At 42.8% G+C, this 17,796-nt stretch overlaps 1 protein-coding gene across 1 annotated transcript in view; it reads left to right on the top strand.

The window, feature by feature from the left end:
* Positions 1-898: 898 nt before the first annotated feature.
* The window catches only part of LOC135214998 (uncharacterized), a gene marked incomplete at its 5' end in the record, with an annotated part of 35,157 nt that continues 18,259 nt past the window's right edge, over positions 899-17,796 (top strand). Inside the window, 6 exon segments of the mRNA XM_064249526.1 lie at positions 899-1,179; positions 3,226-3,390; positions 3,859-4,165; positions 5,276-5,422; positions 12,509-12,690; positions 13,999-14,135. Of these exon segments, the coding sequence (XP_064105596.1) occupies positions 899-1,179; positions 3,226-3,390; positions 3,859-4,165; positions 5,276-5,422; positions 12,509-12,690; positions 13,999-14,135 (1,219 nt within the window).

The raw sequence follows: 17,796 nt of genomic DNA, 5'->3' as shown, positions 1-17,796 counted from the left end.
CCCCGATCAATCGGACAGAGGTCTTTGGATCCCCTCCCTTGCTCTTACGACCAGGGAGGCATCCAGGGTTGGACGAACACCAGTCTGTTCACCAAAAAAGACTCAGATTCCTCCCACCAAGAAGTGAGTCTTCCTATTGTTAAAAGGACCAGGTTTGTATCCGTGTCGGAACAAATGACAATTTGTCCAAAATTGCATTTTTCCTAACTATACAAACCTGAGGTCCTTTTACACATAGTCCCCCACCTCATGGCCACCCACCCCTCACTCTGCACGTTTTTGCTTGGGCCAAAAGCAAAAGATGATTTTGCTTTACCTCCCAGTCGCTGAGCTGCGGCTCTTCGCCTGATCTGGACAAAGCAGTTGAACTACCGAACCCCTTGTTCGAAAAGATTACGACCTATTCCAGCTGCCGCTAGTTACCTTCATATTGTTAAGGACCTCAGGGTTTTGTATAGTTAGGAAAAATGCAATTTTCGACAAATTGTCATTTTATCATGGCAATATGTTTTCTTTGCCATATAAAACCAAATATTTTGTAGGGTTAGCATATTTCTCAGTAATGTGGCTCTCATGCCAAAGGGGAGGGTTTGTTAAAATTTGATATCCGTGTTAAAGCCTAGCCCACCTGTCGAACAACAGGCTTTGTGTTTTGTCTATAAGATTTGTCATATTATATATGTTTGGTACATATATAAAACAATTGTTTTATTTTATTGAACATTATTCTCAGCAAGGGAGTTTCAGTTGCAGAGAACCAGTGTTTTTTTGCATTCATCAGTTGATCACTGACCTTTTAACCAGAATATATTGCACCAGAAGTAAATGTAGTTTGTATTCCTAAGAAAAACTTTTATTTTAGGGGTATCAAGATTTTGAATAAGAATTTGCATTACAGGTTGAAGAAGTCCCTCTCCCCATGCCATTGAAAATTGACCATTTAAGATACAAGCCAGATTCCCAAGGGCAGTCAGTATTACCAGACCTAACCCAGCCACCACCAGGTCTTGCTGGGTCAGCAGGAATTTCTGACTCTTCAGCAAATAGCAGAGTTTTGCTGCCAACTCCACACAGTAATCAGTCAATTAACAGACCTCTATTACCAACTCCTCATGGAGGTCAAGCTTCAAACAAAGTTTTACTACCTACTCCTCCTGGAATGCCACCAAATTTTACAAGGTTAGTGCTGCTGCTTATTTTATGAGTAGACTTACTAGTACAGCTTATTTCAAAACAACATTAATGATGGGTCTTATCTCTATTCGTACGAGTTACAAACTTGTTACTTTTCAAAATGTCATTCCTGGTTGAATTCAGGGGTCTGGTGCACTAATAAGTAAGGAAATCCAGTAATTAACAAAGGCCCAGTAGTATAGCCTACTGAGACGCAAAGCCAACTTGCTTAGTTTATCAAATAAGACCGTGTAATTGCAGCCTACGCTAACCTGTATCTTATAACTATCACCTGTTGTATTTATGATAATGATAATTTTGATAAAATTATTGTTTTACTGCAGCTAATTATATTGCATGTATTATTGTTGTATTATCGTGTTGCAAAATATGAACAAAATAAACATGCACTATTTGCATTCTGGTTCTGTTTATATCTCAAAATCATCAGCTGATTGCATTTTTTCAAATCATTGATGTCATTAGTTACTGAATGAAACTTAATTAAGAGGTACGTTACTTTCATAAATTATCAAAGTTGGGTTTAAAAAAGTAACCACTTTATAAATAAATGCAGTAATTAAATGATGTATAATTTTGCCAGGTTTCAATGTTGCTCTTTCCTTCAAACATTTTGCGGCCTGCTCATTGTTCATTTCTTCTGATACAGCTATAATTCGCTAGGGACCACACTGAAAATCAACTAGTATTTAATGAGTCAACAACTAGTTTATGTCAGTACTTGCTGTTGTTTATTCATAAGTAATGGTTAATGTAAGTAATAGTATTGAATTTTTACACAAGCCAAAAGTTTGGCAAGCCTGGTTGGATGTAGTATGAGGATTCACACTTAACCTACTGAACTTTTGCTCCTCAGCCTATTATGTAGTTTAAAACTAACTTACATATTCCTTAGCAGTGAAATCTACCAAAACTGAGACTGCCGTAGCAAGCCTAGACTTGTATAATGCATATGAAGCATAGTCTTGTATAATCTACCAATTATTGAAACCTGCACAATAAGCATGCAAGCTACTGAAAATCCATCTCTAACTATACACAAGATTGTATGTGATTAAATCATGTTTTGGGACAAAATTTTAAGGATCGCATAATATACAAGATCAGATAATACACTAGTCTACTAGTATATACAAAAATGACTGTTCTTATTATTGCTATAAATTTTTTTTTTTAGTATCACCGAATGTAATTGTTTGAATTGAAATGTGCTTGTGTATTTGCACAGAAGGTTTCAGATAAGGGATTGTGGACCTATAATCTATAGCAAAAGCTAATGCACAGTATAAAGCATTTGATAATGAATAATAAACAAAAGGAAAGCAAGTATACTGTGCAACTGTAGGGGTTGTTGCTATCAGTACACCACCTGTGCTGCACTGGAGGCATTATTATATGTTGTTTGTAGCGTTTCTTCAGCCCCTAGCTTCACCTACTGTCTAGCCTTTTACTTTACCTCCATTCTACTTCCTTTCTTCAGTCTTCTTGTCCAACCATTTCAACTCCCTCTTTTCACTGGGTGCAACACTGAATGGCTGAAATTTCCTGTGCTTAGCTTCTTAACCAAATTTCCATAAATCAGTCAGTTGTACAATGCAAGGTTTGAGAACAGTAAGAAGATTATCAAGATGTCTGTAGTGATTCCTAAATTTTAAATGTACTGGTTATTGACCTGGCACATCAAAACTACAAAATGAAATTTGAAAAAATGTGCATTTAAAAAATTGAAACTTATCTGAAGAGTAATGACAGGATGACAAATGTTGGGCAGCTGTGAAAGTAAGGTTATAAGATCTTTCAGGCCTGGTAAATCACCACCATGGAACAGTGCATTGCCAAAATCCTTACATGGAAGTGATAAAGTGTGATTTTTATAGCATAGATCGTTTGGACTGAACGTTTGTGCCAGGTTCTCTTATTCCTTTTTCCTGAATAAGTTTTTCTTTCCAGAGAGTAGCACCTTAGCTTATGAACATCTGTACTATTTATTTAACTATGCTGATAGTATTATTTTGTGACAATTATTTGCAGACCTCCCCCACCTTTGCTAGGGATGGGACCTGCAGGACTACATCCTCCCCCAGGTTTTGGTACACAAAGCACTTTCCAAGATTCACATTTACCTAGTGAGGACCATCGTCGACCATTCTATGATGATCCACCTTTTGGTAAACGCCAGCATCCAGATGATTATAGGTAATGATTTGTAAAGTGTTCAGTAATACACTGTAGATATTTTTATCAGGTATTAACTTGTTTGGGAGTTATCATTTAGTGTGTGCCTGAGACATCATATTGCAGAAAGTCTTCAAGTCACTTCCTAGAACAGGAGGCTTCAGGATTAGGGCAATAATCATGTAAATAATAACTTAACTTGCTTAGATATCTTGTCCTACTTCCATATCTACAGCTTTTCTGACTTGACTATTTCTCGTCCCTTCTCAATATGTGCTCAGATCTGGTCAGTTTGAGATCTTTATCAATTCCCCAGCTTTAGGACACATTTCTCTGGCAGTTTTTCATCGGTAACTGAGTGGCTGAAAAATGTGGTGTCCAGTGGCTTTCATTCTTAATATAAATTCAGCATCGTTGTGTCTGAGCCATGAAGTTATTTTTTGTGCGAAAAGTATTCGTAATAAATTGTAAATTTTATTTTTTCAACAGATCTGAAGGAGACCGTCCGTACAAAATGCAAAACACAAACTTTGATGATTTGCAGGGATACCGTGCTGAATATGATAATAATTACACTTCTTCACCTGGCCTTAGTGGCCTTCCTAGTCACACTGGAAACTTCCGATCCCATGATATTGATTATGATACATATTCACATCAAAGGAGAAATGATGATCATCCAACTGACCATTTCTTAGATGAACGTCCAACATATTGTGTTGAAAGCTCAAGACTCAATGAACCAAAGAGGTACTCCCTTCGTGATGAAAGCTTTGATACATCAATGCCAAGAGAGGTATGTACTTTGCCTTATCCAAAAGTGGAATTAATTGTAGTCATATGATTACATGTTGCTAGTATGTCATCAAATCTCCAGATTTAGTGTGATTTTCACCAATTAACAAATTGGTTAAAAATTTGTCATATTCTTTGAAAAATGAAAATTTTTTAACTAATTTGTATTTTTCATAACTAACAAACCTTCGGTCTTAACATTAGGATAATACCAGCACCAAGCTGGAAACTGGTAGAATTAAAATTAAACATGTGAGATCCAGGGACTATTGGCATCTATACCAGGTCACGGGGCATGTATTACCCAGAATGCCCTAGGCATCCCGTGACCCGCCAGTTACTTCCCTACTGACCGTCTCTCAAGCAAACTTCATTGAACAATATGGCTGAGTTGTGATTATTTGTTTTTTGGCAGCCATATGGGATGCCATCTTTCTTTATATATGCTATGTGAAATCTTTAACAGAACTACATTTTACTTTTGCTTGGTGACACTGCCTAAAATGTTTATAATCAAAACAAATGCATAAAACCATGACCAAAGGCACACTTGTCCCATGTTAAAACTTTGACTAGTGGCCATCTTGAAAAATGGCAGCCATTTTGGAGTTTTGATAGGACACCTAGTAATTTTCAAAAATTGGCCTATGGAGAAGATATGTACTAAATTTCATGCTTGTATTATTAACCAAAGTATTTTAGTGGACAAAAAATTATTTTATCTGCTACACTACAGTGACAGCACTACACCCTTGTAGCGGTAATAGCTGCCATCTTTCAAGCACATTAACCTGGGTCAGCATCTTGAAGCTGTCCCAGGGAGGAAGGAGGAGAAAGCTGTGAAAAGCAGTCATTCCTCATTGAGTTTAGCAGAATGGAAGACTTGGTAGGCTTTTCGATTGTATAAATGCTCAAGGTGTAATCTTGCAGAAGATATGGTTTGTCAGTCCTAATATTTTTTTATGATTCTCTGAAAGGGGTTGCTGTACCTTTTATGTTATGTATCAAATTTACCAGATACCTTTTAATTCTTCAGTGCTAATTCTATGTTGCATTCAAGAATTGTGCTGAATTCTTTTGTATTACCCTTTTTATTCCTTCATATTTACAGATACCTCATCTGGATGCAGATAACTTGAATGTCAATATACCCGATTGGCTTGTAGAGGAGGGTGGAAAACTTTGTCTTAGTGACACTAGCAATGGGACATCAGTCATACGTTACTGGCCAAATTTCATGACATCACAAGGGCATACGGTAAATCCTTTTTGCAAGTCATTTAGTTTTTGTTGTTGCATACCCTGTGTTATTTATAGAAATTATATTCAGTTTGAAATCAGTTACATTTTTCATACACATAACCACTTCCCTCGTTTGGACAACTTTTAAACTGGTAAACATAAAAAAATCAGGTTAAAACAAATGGTAATTTGAATAGAGTAAAAGCAGGCATTGTGCACATGGGTCCATTTTTCTCTTTGTTTCATATTTCTCCAAGATATTTTATTATCACATCTTGCAGGTCATAGACTGTACACAAACAAGTATCTGAAGGTAAAGGTTTAAGCTATTAACAAGTTATATATGTACAGAATTTACAAGACTGCATGTAAATCCTAGTCATGTTTAATGAGAAATCTTCATTCTTGATCAAAGTTGAATTTACTGATTGACATAGCATTTTATTCATCAAGACATGTTTTTTGTGGCCAAGGGAGAAATTGTAATGGAGTAGCTGATTGACAAAGGGCTAATGGTTAAACAGGCATATTTCATTCAAATAGGATCAAATTAACAAAATTATAAACAGGTAACACCAAAGGTCAAAATTGCTGGTAATTTAGAGAAAAATATTCAAGTCCTTGTATATCAAAACTAAAATTCATATTTGAAATAGATTTTAGTTTCATGTATGACACTTACCTGGCAGGTAAATATATAGCTATATCCTCTGTCACACTGGCAGAATTTTCAAAACTTGCGGCAACCGCTAGATCACTGGTAGTTCAGGTGATCGGCACCCCGTTCCCGTGGCGCTGGCGCTCGGAACCATTCCCATTTTCATCAGATTTTCTCTGCCAGCCGAACCGTCAACATTGTTGAAGGTTCCCTGCTTGAATTTCGAGCTCATTAGCTGACTTTTCGCTGTACTTGGATGGATTCTTTTGGTATCGTATTGAAAATGTCTGATTCTGGTATTGTCTTTAGAGTGTGTGTGAAAGAAGGGTGTAAGGTGAGACTACCGAAAGCTTCGGTAGACCCTCACACAATGTGTGAGAAGTGTAGAGAGGGTGTGTACTTGGGATAATAGGTGTAATGAGTGTGAAAGTTTGAATGAGAAAGAGTGGAAGACTTTCACTAAATATGTGGAGAGATTGGAGAAAGATAGAGTGAGAAGATCGGTGTCTCGGAGTGAGAGGTCAGGCTCTTCTAGTAAGGCCTTGAATGTGTCAGTTAATATTTCTCCACCTCCTTCCCAAGTAGAAGTTGTAGAACCTTCCCCTCAGGTTTATCCTGCGCCTGCTGCTGTTTCTGAGGATCCAAATTATGTTAAAGTGTTTGCTGCCCTTGCATCAATGGGCTATCAGATTCAGCGTCTTACGGACAAAGTGGGTGCTTTTGATGTCAGTGACAGTGTAGTGGAGGGGGCGGCTGATCGTCTCTCTCGTGCTCCTAGACCTAGACCGCTGCCAAGCTCCCAGACCCAAGGGAGAAGGCATGTCGACAGTGGAAGGGAGGCGAGAGGGGTCCCCATACGATCAGTCGTCCCTTCAGGCAGTCCTGTTGCGTCCCAGGCTGCAGCAGTGCGCCATAGAAAAGGCGGCACTGGGAAGTGTTTTTCTTCCACCGATAGCTCTGCGTCAGGCATGTATCGGCGCTATGCGGAGGAATTGCGTCCCCTTAAGAGGACGCACAGACCAACCTCATCTCAGGACGAACTCGGCTACGCGCAAGAGAGGTGGAGTAGCCCCGAAATTTTCTCATCTAGTGAGGATGAGGACGTTGTTCCTGTCAAAAGGAGAAGAACGTTTCGTTCAAGGGAGGACGCAAGACTTTCTATGGCCGGCGGTTCGCCTGAAAAGGGCTCTCCTTCTGCGTCCTGGGTGCGCTCTCCTGTATCTTCTCCGTCTCGCAGACCTCAAGTCCTTGCTTCTCGTCGTATCAGTGCTTCACACCTTCGATCCCCGCGTTCGTATGCAAGCCGTCAGAAAACGGAAACTAAAGACTTTCTCAGAGAGATGCAAGGGAAATTAGCTGACCTAGTTAAGTCTTGGGAAGCAACGGAGCGGCCTTCTTCAAGACGTAAGGACACGTCTCTCCCCGTCAAGTCCTCCAAGAGGACGTATCATGGGAGTTTGCCTCCTCCTCCTTGCCCTTCGGTTTCTCGAGTAGGACACACGGTACCGGCTAAGACGGACGAGCGCTCCATCATGCAGGACGCAATAACAAACCGGATACACATATGATGGACGTAGCTCCAGCGAGGGACGCAGGACGCAGGCGGCAGGACGTTAACCCATCTTCCTCCCGAATTGTTCGAGAAGATTTTCGTCAGGACGATCTTCCGCATTCGATTCCTAAACAAGTTTCGGATCCGTACGCTGAGGATATTCGTCGACAAGACTTTGGCTTACAAGATGTGTCTTCAGCAGAAGAGGACGTGGAAGACTTAGCTTCTGAAGAAGAGAGAGATGGCGAAGCACCTTCTTCAGATTATAAAAAGTTAACTGATTGCCTCCTGTCAATCTTCGATGGGGAGTTTCAACCCTCAGCTCTGTTGTCCCCCCTTTCTCAGTTCTCGAAGAACAAAACGCCCAAGAAGTCATCGTTTTTGAAGATGACGCTGTCCATTACAGCAAAGAAAGCTCTTCAAAGGATTAATACCTGGTTGAAGGAAAAGAGGGAAGCAGGTAAGACTTCTTTCGCCTTCCCTCCAGCCAAATTGGCCTCGAAGTCTGGGATCTGGTATGCAATGGGGGAAAGTCTTGGCCTGGGAGTACCGGGGGGCTTTTCCAACATTGTAGACAGCTCCCGCAGGCATGCTCTGAATGCGGCCAAAATTTGATGGACGTCTTCAGAGTTGGATCATCTCTTGAAAGGCATTTTCCGAACATTTGAGGTGTTTAACTCTCTTGACTGGTCCTTGGGGGCTCTGGCTCAAACCTTAGAAGACAAGGAATCATCTGCCTCTCAGCTTCCAAGCAGTATTATGTCCTGCATGGACAAAGCCCTGAGAGATGGGGCGAACGAGTTGGCATCTCTCTTTTCTGCAGGAGTATTGAAGAAGAGGTCCCTCCTGTGCTCTTTTGCTGCAAAGGGCATTTCTAACACTCAGAAATTGGAGTTGGTTTTTTCCCCACTTTCAGGTCAGCTGTTTCCTTCAGATCTAATCAAGGATATATCGCTATCTCTGACTCAGAAGGCAACCCAGGATCTCTTGACTTCTTCGGTAAGGAAATATTTGCCCCCCAAAGTTGTTAGGAAGACACCTAAGGAGTCAAGACAGACTAATCAGCCCTTTCGAGGCAAGACATTTTCTCGCCCCTCCTTCAGAGGAAAAAGAGCTCCTCCCAAGAGAGGGTCGAAGCCCATTAATAAACAATGAAGATCAAGTTCTCCAGACATCAGTTGGGGCCAGACTCCAGAAGTTTTGGGAAGTTTGGCACTAAAAGGGAGTAGGCCCTTGGGTTAGTCACGGTAGCCAGGGAAGGTTACAAGATCCTCTTCCTGAAGAAACCACCTCTTTCCACATCCCCGAGGGATCTTGGGGCTCACTACAACGATCCAGTGAAAGAAGAGGCACTACAAGAGCAAGTCCTTTCTATGCTCAGGAAAGGAGCAATAGAACCTGTTCTGGACCACTCATCCCCATGATTCTACAACCGGCTTTTCTTGGTAGCGAAATCCTCGGGGGGGATGGAGACCAGTACTGGATGTAAGTCATCTCAACTTGTTTGTGGAGAAGGCAAAATTTACTATGGAGACGAACGAGTCGGTACTGGCAGTGGTGCGTCCAGGGGACTGGATGATTATCCTGGACCTTCAAGACGCGTACTTCCATATCCCCATTCATCCGGGATCCAGGAAGTACTTAAGGTTTGTGATCCAGAACAGGGTCTTTCAGTTCAAAGCCCTCTGCTTCGGACTTTGCACAGCTCCGCAGGTGTTTACAAGAGTGATGTCAAACGTGGCGAAGTGGCTGCATCTACTAGGGATAAGTCTCTCTGTATCTAGACGATTGGCTTATAAGATCCCAATCAAGACAACAGTGTCTGGAGGACTTAGAAATGACGTTGGTGTTAACAAACGAATTGGGTTTGATGGTGAACTTAGAAAAGTCGAATCTGATGAACTTGTAAAAGTCGAATCTGATCCCCAAACAGGAGCTAGTCTATTTGGGGATTCTGATTTCCTCAGCAACTTTTCGGGCTTTTCCATCTCCCGACAGGCAAGTTCAGTGCATTTGGAAAGTGCAAGCCTTTCTAGAGAAAGACCAATGCTCGGCACGAGAGTGGATGAGCTTACTGGGGACTCTCTCGTCGCTGGAGCAGTTCGTTTCTCTAGGAAGGCTTCACATTAGACCCTTACAAATATTCCTGAACCAAGTCTGGCCAAGAAAATCGCAACCGGATTCCTTCCTGTTTCGGATTCCTTACAAGATCAAGGAGGAATTGCTATGGTGGCTAACTCCAGGAAAGTTAGCGGAGGGTGCGTCGCTCCAACAGAAGAACCCAGACCTTGTATTATTTTCAGACGCTTCGGACACAGGCTGGGGAGCGACTCTCAGCCCTCAAGAAGTGTCAGGTCGTTGGAACAAGGAGGAAATGGCGTGGCATATAAACAGGAAGGAACTGATGGCAATTTTCTTGGCTTTGAAAGCGTTCAAGGCGGTGATCCGCAATAAGGTGGTGCAGGTCAACGCAGACAATACCACAGCTCTGGCGTACATCCGCAAGCAAGGGGGAACTCATTCAGTATCGCTATGCAAGTTGGCGGAAGAGATCCTTCTATGGGCACCAGGTTCATTCAAGGGGAGAAGAATGTGAGAGGGGACCTGTTGAGCAGGGAAGGTCAACTTCTGTCTACAGAGTGGACCCTACATCTAGGAGTATGCCAGAGCCTGTGGAATTTATGGGGTCGTCCAGTGGTGGACTTATTTGCGACCGCAATAACAAAGAGGTTACCAACATACTGTTCTCCAGTCCCAGACCGTCAAGTAGTCGCAGTAGATGCCTTCCTTCTAGACTGGACGGGACTAGATGCTTACGCCTTTCCCCCGTTCAAGATTTTAGGAAAGGTTTTGAAGAAATTCAGGGAGAGTCAAGGGACGAAACTGACTCTCATAGCCCCCTACTGGCCGGCCCAAGATTGGTTCACAGAGGTACTGGAATGGACAGTAGATATACCAAGAACACTTCCAGCAAGAGTAGATCTACTCATACAGCCTCACTTCAACAGGTATCACAAGAACACCCTCGCTCTGGGTCTGACTGCGTTCAGACTATCGAAAGACTTGTCAGAGCGAGGGGGTTTTCTAAAGCGGCCAGAGCTGTGGCCGGAGCAAGAAGAACCTCAACTATCAAGGTGTACCAGGCGAAGTGGGAGATCTTTCGTAAGTGGTGCAAGAGTCGGAAGGTTTCTTCATCCAGTACCTCTGTGACCCAAATTGCAGACTTCCTTCTGTATTTGAAGAAGGAAGTAGGTTTATCAACTCAAACAATTAAAGGATATAGAAGTATGTTACCCTCAGTATTTAGACACAGAGGTTTAGATATTACCAACAATCTCGATCTGAGAGACCTCATAAGGTCCTTTGAAACAAGGAAGGAACACCATTACAGAACACCTTCTTGGAATCTCGATGTAGTCCTGAAATTTCTAGGAACTAATAAGTTTGAACCGATGGGTCAAGCTTCATTAAGAGATATCTCGAAAAAGACGATCTTTTTGGTGGCCTTGGCCACAGCTAAAAGAATTAGTGAGCTGCAAGCCATTAGCAAACATGTTGGCTGGAAACATGACATGGCAGTATGCTCTTTTCAGGAGGACTTCTTGGCCAAGAACGAAAATCCTTCTCATCCCTGGCCAAGGTCTTTTGAGATTGTGGGTCTTTCAGATCTTGTAGGACAAGAACAAGAAAGAGTTCTGTGTCCAGTAAGGGCTTTGCGCTATTATCTAGAGAGAACTAAAAATATTAGAGGGACTTCAGAATCACTGTGGTGCTCTGTGAAGGACCCCAGCAGAGCAATGACCAAAAATGCTATCGCCTTCTGCCTCAGGGAGCTGATTAAGGAATCACATATGTTATGCCAAGAAGAAAACTTCGGCCTTCTTAAGGTTAAGGCGCACGAAGTGAGAGCGGTAGCTACGTCCTTGGCATTTAAGAGAAATATGGCCCTCAAAGATATTATTGAGACGACATTTTGGAGGACTAATTCAGTTTTTGCTTCTCATTACCTTAGAAACGTCAAAACAACTTTTGACAACTGTCAAACGTTGGGCCCTTGCGTATCCTCAGGAGCAGTATTGGGCAAGGAGTTTCCACCCCATAACTTACTAACATGCTAGGTTATTTTAATTAGTTGTAGTGTTTTTATGGTTGTCTGAGAGGGTTTATTCCCTCTTCAGTCTATGAAGTGTAGTGTGTTAGGGATTATGTGTGTGTGTGGTTCAGGTGGTCTAACTTGTCCTAGCATGAATGCCCGTGGTAAGAGAGGGCTAGGGTTTCCTGTCAACAAATTGGTCCCGTCCAGTTGTCAGACCCTTTTGATAGCTTCCTCAACAGTCAGGTCACGTCCTAGTTGGGAGCTACTAAGGTTTAGCAGGCTAAGAGGCAGGATCTATGAAGTCAGCTACCCTAGCAGGTAAGGAACCAAGGAGTATTTTAAAATTTATATTAAATTCCCACCCACCTCCCCTCAGGAGACAGGGTTCAGAGAAAATCTGATGAAAATGGGAATGGTTCCGAGCGCCAGCGCCACGGGAACGGGGTGGCAATCACCTGAACTACCAGTGATCTAGCGGTTGCCGCGAGTTTTGAAAATTCTGCCAGTGCGATAGAGGATATAGCTATATATATACCTGCCAGGTAAGTATACATGAAACTTTGTTATATCATAATAACATCATTTTGAAATTGATTATAAAAATGTTAATATCGGTTATCTAAAACCTATTTTATGTGGATCTTTAATAGTAAAGGAATCATGAAGAAATCAAGGTTGTATAAAATTTAATGAAGTACGATATCCTTATTTAAAGTTAAAAGATTAATAAACCTAAAGGGAAGAAAGAGATCTATTTTAGTTGAAGGTAACGTTATCCAGTTTTACAAATTTGCAGGTACTGTTTAGAGTCCTTCGCAAACGACTGAAGTGGTATCAGCGACGTGCAATGGTTGATGGACAATGGCACAATTTGCCTCATCTTCTCTCATGGATTGGACCTTGTGATTACTCATACTCTGGGGTAACATTGGAAAAAAATACAGATTGGCTACCTGAAATTGTTGATTTGTTACACAGGTGAGGAAGCTATACACAGATTTTAAAATATTTGGTTTTTGTCAATTTACAGTATATTTTTCATACCATTATTATTATTGTGTTCCATAAAGCTACCACCTGACAGCAAATATTAAAAAAATACATCAGAGGTTAAAAATAAAAAGATATGTAAACAGCCATAAAACATGAGCAGTTGAAGAAATAAACTAACAATATGACAGGTAAGTTGCTTAAAAGGTGCATTGTGTCTACCTAAGAGCACCCACATTTGTTACTGTGCCAAGTAGATTCATTCAGTTACAAACTAAAGAAATCAAAATCTTCTGACATTGACCAGTTTGACATCTCAGCCCTTTACTAGAGATAAGATGGGAATTCACTTATAATCCTAAGTGAAATTAAGTATAGTAGGGCTCAATTTATAGATGTGAAAATATGCCAGTTAAAAATATTTTTAAACAACCATACCACAACTTAGTATGAACCATGCAGTAATCCTAATCATCATTGACCTTATGTTGGGTATGAAGTTTTGACCCAGAGAAGGAAAGAGAATTCATTTATATTTTCTCTGGTTGTGCTCATATGTACAACTGGCTGCATCTTAACCTGGTACATGTGTAGTCGTTGTCCAGAAATATTTGGGCAATGAAGATTTTGTTGAATTAAGCATTTTGCTCTACAGTAAAATATAAACTACTGAAAAAATAAAATGGTGGCAATATTTAGTACTTTGAACATTGAGCATTAAAACCAAAATGCTTTGTTCTGCACACTACTTACAAACCAATAGCGAGAGAAGCTAACCCTGGGCTAGATAATAAATAGTCTGATGATAACTGTCAATAACCTGTTAGTGAAAAATGATACAGGCACACATTGTCTATGATTTAAGAAATTTTTTATTGCAGAATTTAGGCATGAGAATAGTATCCCCTTGAAGCCTTCTTTGTACACATCTGACATGCTTTTGCCAGTGTTATAGGTTGAAAGAAAGTCATAATTCCATATATTTTCCATCATCATGACCATTTTCATGTCAAGAATTTTTGTATGGGGTTAGATGCAAAATTGGTTCTTTTCAGTAGTAAGTAGAAGATAGAAAAAGATGTAGAAGGGGCAAATTATAAAATATAAAGTATGCAAGGAAAATACAGATGGATTAGAGGATGCTGGAATTATAGAGAAGGTTCTTCAGAATATGGTAATGCTCACCAAAGTTCACATTGAGTAACAAGAAAACATTTTAAGTCTTGATATTGTGTTTAGTTTAGTAGGTAATAAAGTCCATTAAAACTAATGTTGTACAATTTTTCATAATTTCAGGTTGATAAGATATACTGGCAATCAGTATAACTGCTGTTATCTCTCTCTCTATCGTAATGGTTATGACACCACAGCATGGTCATCAGAAAATCATATTGCTTTACGTAAAAATCCATCAGTTGCTGCTGTCTCCTTAGGTAGGTGACAACAATACTTTATTCTATAGCTATGCCACCTCTCAGTGTAGATGGTAATTCTTTATTCTTAGATTTGAAGAGTATTAGCTTACAGCTGAGTGGTAATACCCTCTGACCATCAAAGAAAAATTTATACCTTTCACAGGCTGTTTCCTTCATTTTTATGAAGGGGAAAACTTGTTCAAATTGAAAGAAGTTCCTATCTTGTTAGTGTGTTTAATGTCAATGTTTTGAAAAAACCATTGCTTCCCATTAGGACGTGTGATGCCTTGTCATAAGCATCATTACATGTATATAGGGAATTTTTTTTTTTACAAACCCATTAGTCATATAAATAGCCTTAATTTTGTAGAAAGCATCCAGCAAAGCAATTTAAAATGTTGCAAAGAATGATCCAATTGTGCATGTATTAGATCCATGATGCCATGCTACTCATGTCTGATGTGCACCTCACTTTTATCCAGATGTGCTGCCATTGTCTTAGGGTCAGTGTTTTCTGCTGTGCCAATGGTGATTTTTTTCTTTGCATTTTCATTTCACCTCTGCAGTTTAATAATGTGATGCCTGGCATTACTGCGAGCAATCTTCTGCACCTTGTTTTTGACCCATTGGAACTTCTTTGACTAGGCCACGAGGCCTCTTACTTCAAGGTGTTGTGAAGGTGAAGCAGTTGCACTTCCATTTAAACATCAGCCTCAGCAGTTCACATATGGAAAAATTTTTTTATCTCCAGGCTTTCCCAAGCCTAGAGCACAGCATCTACTTCATGCAGCTGGGTCCAGCTCCAAACTAGTAGTTTTGCGTTCTTGGATGACGCGAATAGACCCAACCGTCATCCTCTAAGCTTGCCAAAAGGGCCTTACAGACATCCAAGTGAAAGGACATAAAACCCTGGAACAAAGAAACACTGACCTTGTTTCAAATTATTATTGCAGGTACACTGTGGTATAAGTGTTGTCATACATGTCCCCTTGGTATAGACCCTCCAAGATAGTCTCAAATGCATGTTGTGCCAAAGCAGACTGCCTGTACTTCAACAAAGGGTATGTGACTGAATTTCTCATCAACTGACCAGGAGCGTTAGAGATATATCAACAAAGGACTGCTTTTCTTGGTCAGAGCATGGGGTCATGGGGGAAAGAGTTAACATCAAAAGGTGGCACTGGACAAAGGAAATAACAGTTATGCTACCATGCACAATCACTTGGGAAATGAATCCTGAAATCCTTGGACCTCCCTTATCCCACGACTGTTCCAACTATGTCCCAGCAGCGAGATGTTTAGTATTGGATCCAAACTTGTACAACACTCAACTTGGGTAAGGGGGTGAGCATACTTGTCATGTCAAGTATTGACTTGCTCACCACGGGCAGCAGCAGCATCAGCCACTCTCATGAAAATGATTGAGGGTGGGCAGGGATGCTTGGTGTGAGAGGACAGCCATAAAGGATCTGAACAGGGGAGCATTCTAGGAAGTTGAGAGTATTCCAGAGATCTAACAATTGTTCCAATACGTAATACAAACCATCGGTCCTTTAACAATAGGAAGTAGCTAGCGGCAGCTGGAACGGTCGTAAGCTTCGAACAAAGGGGAAGAACGGTTTAGTTAACTGCTTGTCCGATCGTCGCGCGGCGGTAAACAAATCACTTTTGCTTTCGGCCGTGTGGAGATAGGACGTGTTCGTCATCGCTCTGCCCGCTTTTGTCGTTTGCTTTGAGTATCAGCCCTCTTTTCTGGTTTAATTGAGTGTGTATGATTGTAAGTACTTTTACATTTCTTTATTCATTATTGCAATATGAGTGATCAAGAAATGGAGATTTCGCCGCGCCCCCCAGTCGCCCGTAGAGTGTGTCCCGGGCTGGAGGGGCGTAGATGCGGCGGATTTAGATCATTCGTGGACGTGGATCCACATGAGGTTTGTACTCGTTGCCGGGGGGCGAGAATGCTCCCGGAACGAGCCATGTGTAACTTGTATGAATTGGTCCGAGGCGCAGTGGGTTCTGTACGAGGGCAGGAAGAGACTTAGGCCTCCAAAGAAGTCATCGGAAAGCTCTCCAGTGACTCCTTTGGTAACTGACACTTCGTCTCCTTCCTGCCTCCCGGTCAGCCCCCACGTTTCGCGCCTTCCCCTGCGGGGGGGGGGGGGTAGCGGAGTCCTTCTCCTCACTCGATCCGTCGAGTGTGGAGGAGGGCGCCCGCTACCCGGACGTCCAGTTGTATTCGGGGTCTTCCGTCCGCTCTGGGTGGGGTTCTTCTCCCCCCAGGCGCGAGGGAACCCCTCTTACTAACCCGACTGTTGCTTCCGCAGATGTGCCAACAGCGAGGACGACCTTGGAGCAGGTGTCTGGGAGTCGCTGGGACTGCAGGGAGTGCCAAGTATTCAGGGGTTGCTTCAGCGGTTGGCGGGGTCGGCAGTGGTCACTCATGGTGCGGTAACCACTACTACTACCACCATAACAACACCAGCATATGACATGCCGCTGCATCTCGTGTACACGCCGCATGTAATGACGGTGACGCCTACGGCTGCGGTGCACAAACCCATTACTGCCGTACCAAAGAGGACGGTGCCACCGCCACCTGGCTTCTTTGTGTTGCCGACCCCGGACTTCCGCTGCCCTAAGAGTACCCCCCTAGACCTGCCGCCAGTGCCGAGAATGACGGTAGCTGCCGACAGGACGCCTGGCTCTCCTGTGGTTCCTGCCTGCCTGCCGTACCTGTTTGCTGTCCCTGCTGCTCCTTTCTTTTCAGATGCTGTACCTGCTGTTCCTGTCGCTCCTGCTGTTGGTGGTGCTGCTACAGTCTCAGGTTCTTCCGGACAGGTGCAGTCGGGCCCTGTTGCTTCGGCAACTGCCCGGCTCCCTCCTGGATGGAAGACCTGACGTCTGTCCTGCGGAGCCTGGCGAAGAAGAAGAGGAAGAAGAGGAAGGTGTCGTCATCGTCTGCTGCCTCCTCTTCCCCTTCGACTTCTAAGGCTAAACAGCCGAAGAAGAAGAAGGCTGCCTCCTCCCCCCCTAAGAAGACTCCTTCGGGATCTTCTAAGGGCCCGTCTCGCTCAGGTGATTCGGGGAGCTCTTCTGCTGGTCCTCCTGTTCCTTCGGGAACGGGGCCCGTCTCTTCCTCTGCAAAGAAGAAGACGACGGGGACCAGAGGTGTACCAGCCTTGGCTGGTACGTCCTCACCTGGTGTTAGCGGTTCTGCCGCTAAATCAGGTTCCGTTTCTCGGCCGCTTCGTTCGCGAGAAGTACCGAGTGGACGCTCTTCCACGGGAGACCGTCCAGCCAAAGTTTTGACGCCGAGCTCGCTCGCCGTCAACCGACCGCGGCGCGGAGCAGAAGACTGGCGAGAGTCGTGCACACGATCTCGCCAGGCCAGTGGACGCTCTCGCAGCGACCAACTGGCTGCTCGGGTTGACGTGACGGTCGCTGACCAGCCACGGGTTGAGGCGAGGAAGGGGACTGTGCCAGTCTGGAGGAAGAGCGATCTCTTACCTCGCACCCATCAGACTGCTAACCTGTGGGCCAACTTGGTTCTTCGACGTAGGGACGCAGTCCTTACCCGAGTGACCAAGGGGGCCGGGCGTGAGGCGGCACTCGGGCTTCGCAATGGACCAATTAGGAGTTTCCCAGCTCTCTTTCCTGGAGAGATGGTGGACGCTGC

Source organism: Macrobrachium nipponense, chromosome 46 (assembly GCF_015104395.2).
Source record: "Macrobrachium nipponense isolate FS-2020 chromosome 46, ASM1510439v2, whole genome shotgun sequence".
Taxonomy (NCBI): domain Eukaryota; kingdom Metazoa; phylum Arthropoda; class Malacostraca; order Decapoda; family Palaemonidae; genus Macrobrachium; species Macrobrachium nipponense.
Note: the sequence above shows the minus strand (reverse complement) of the source record. Positions and strands in the feature narration are given on the sequence as shown.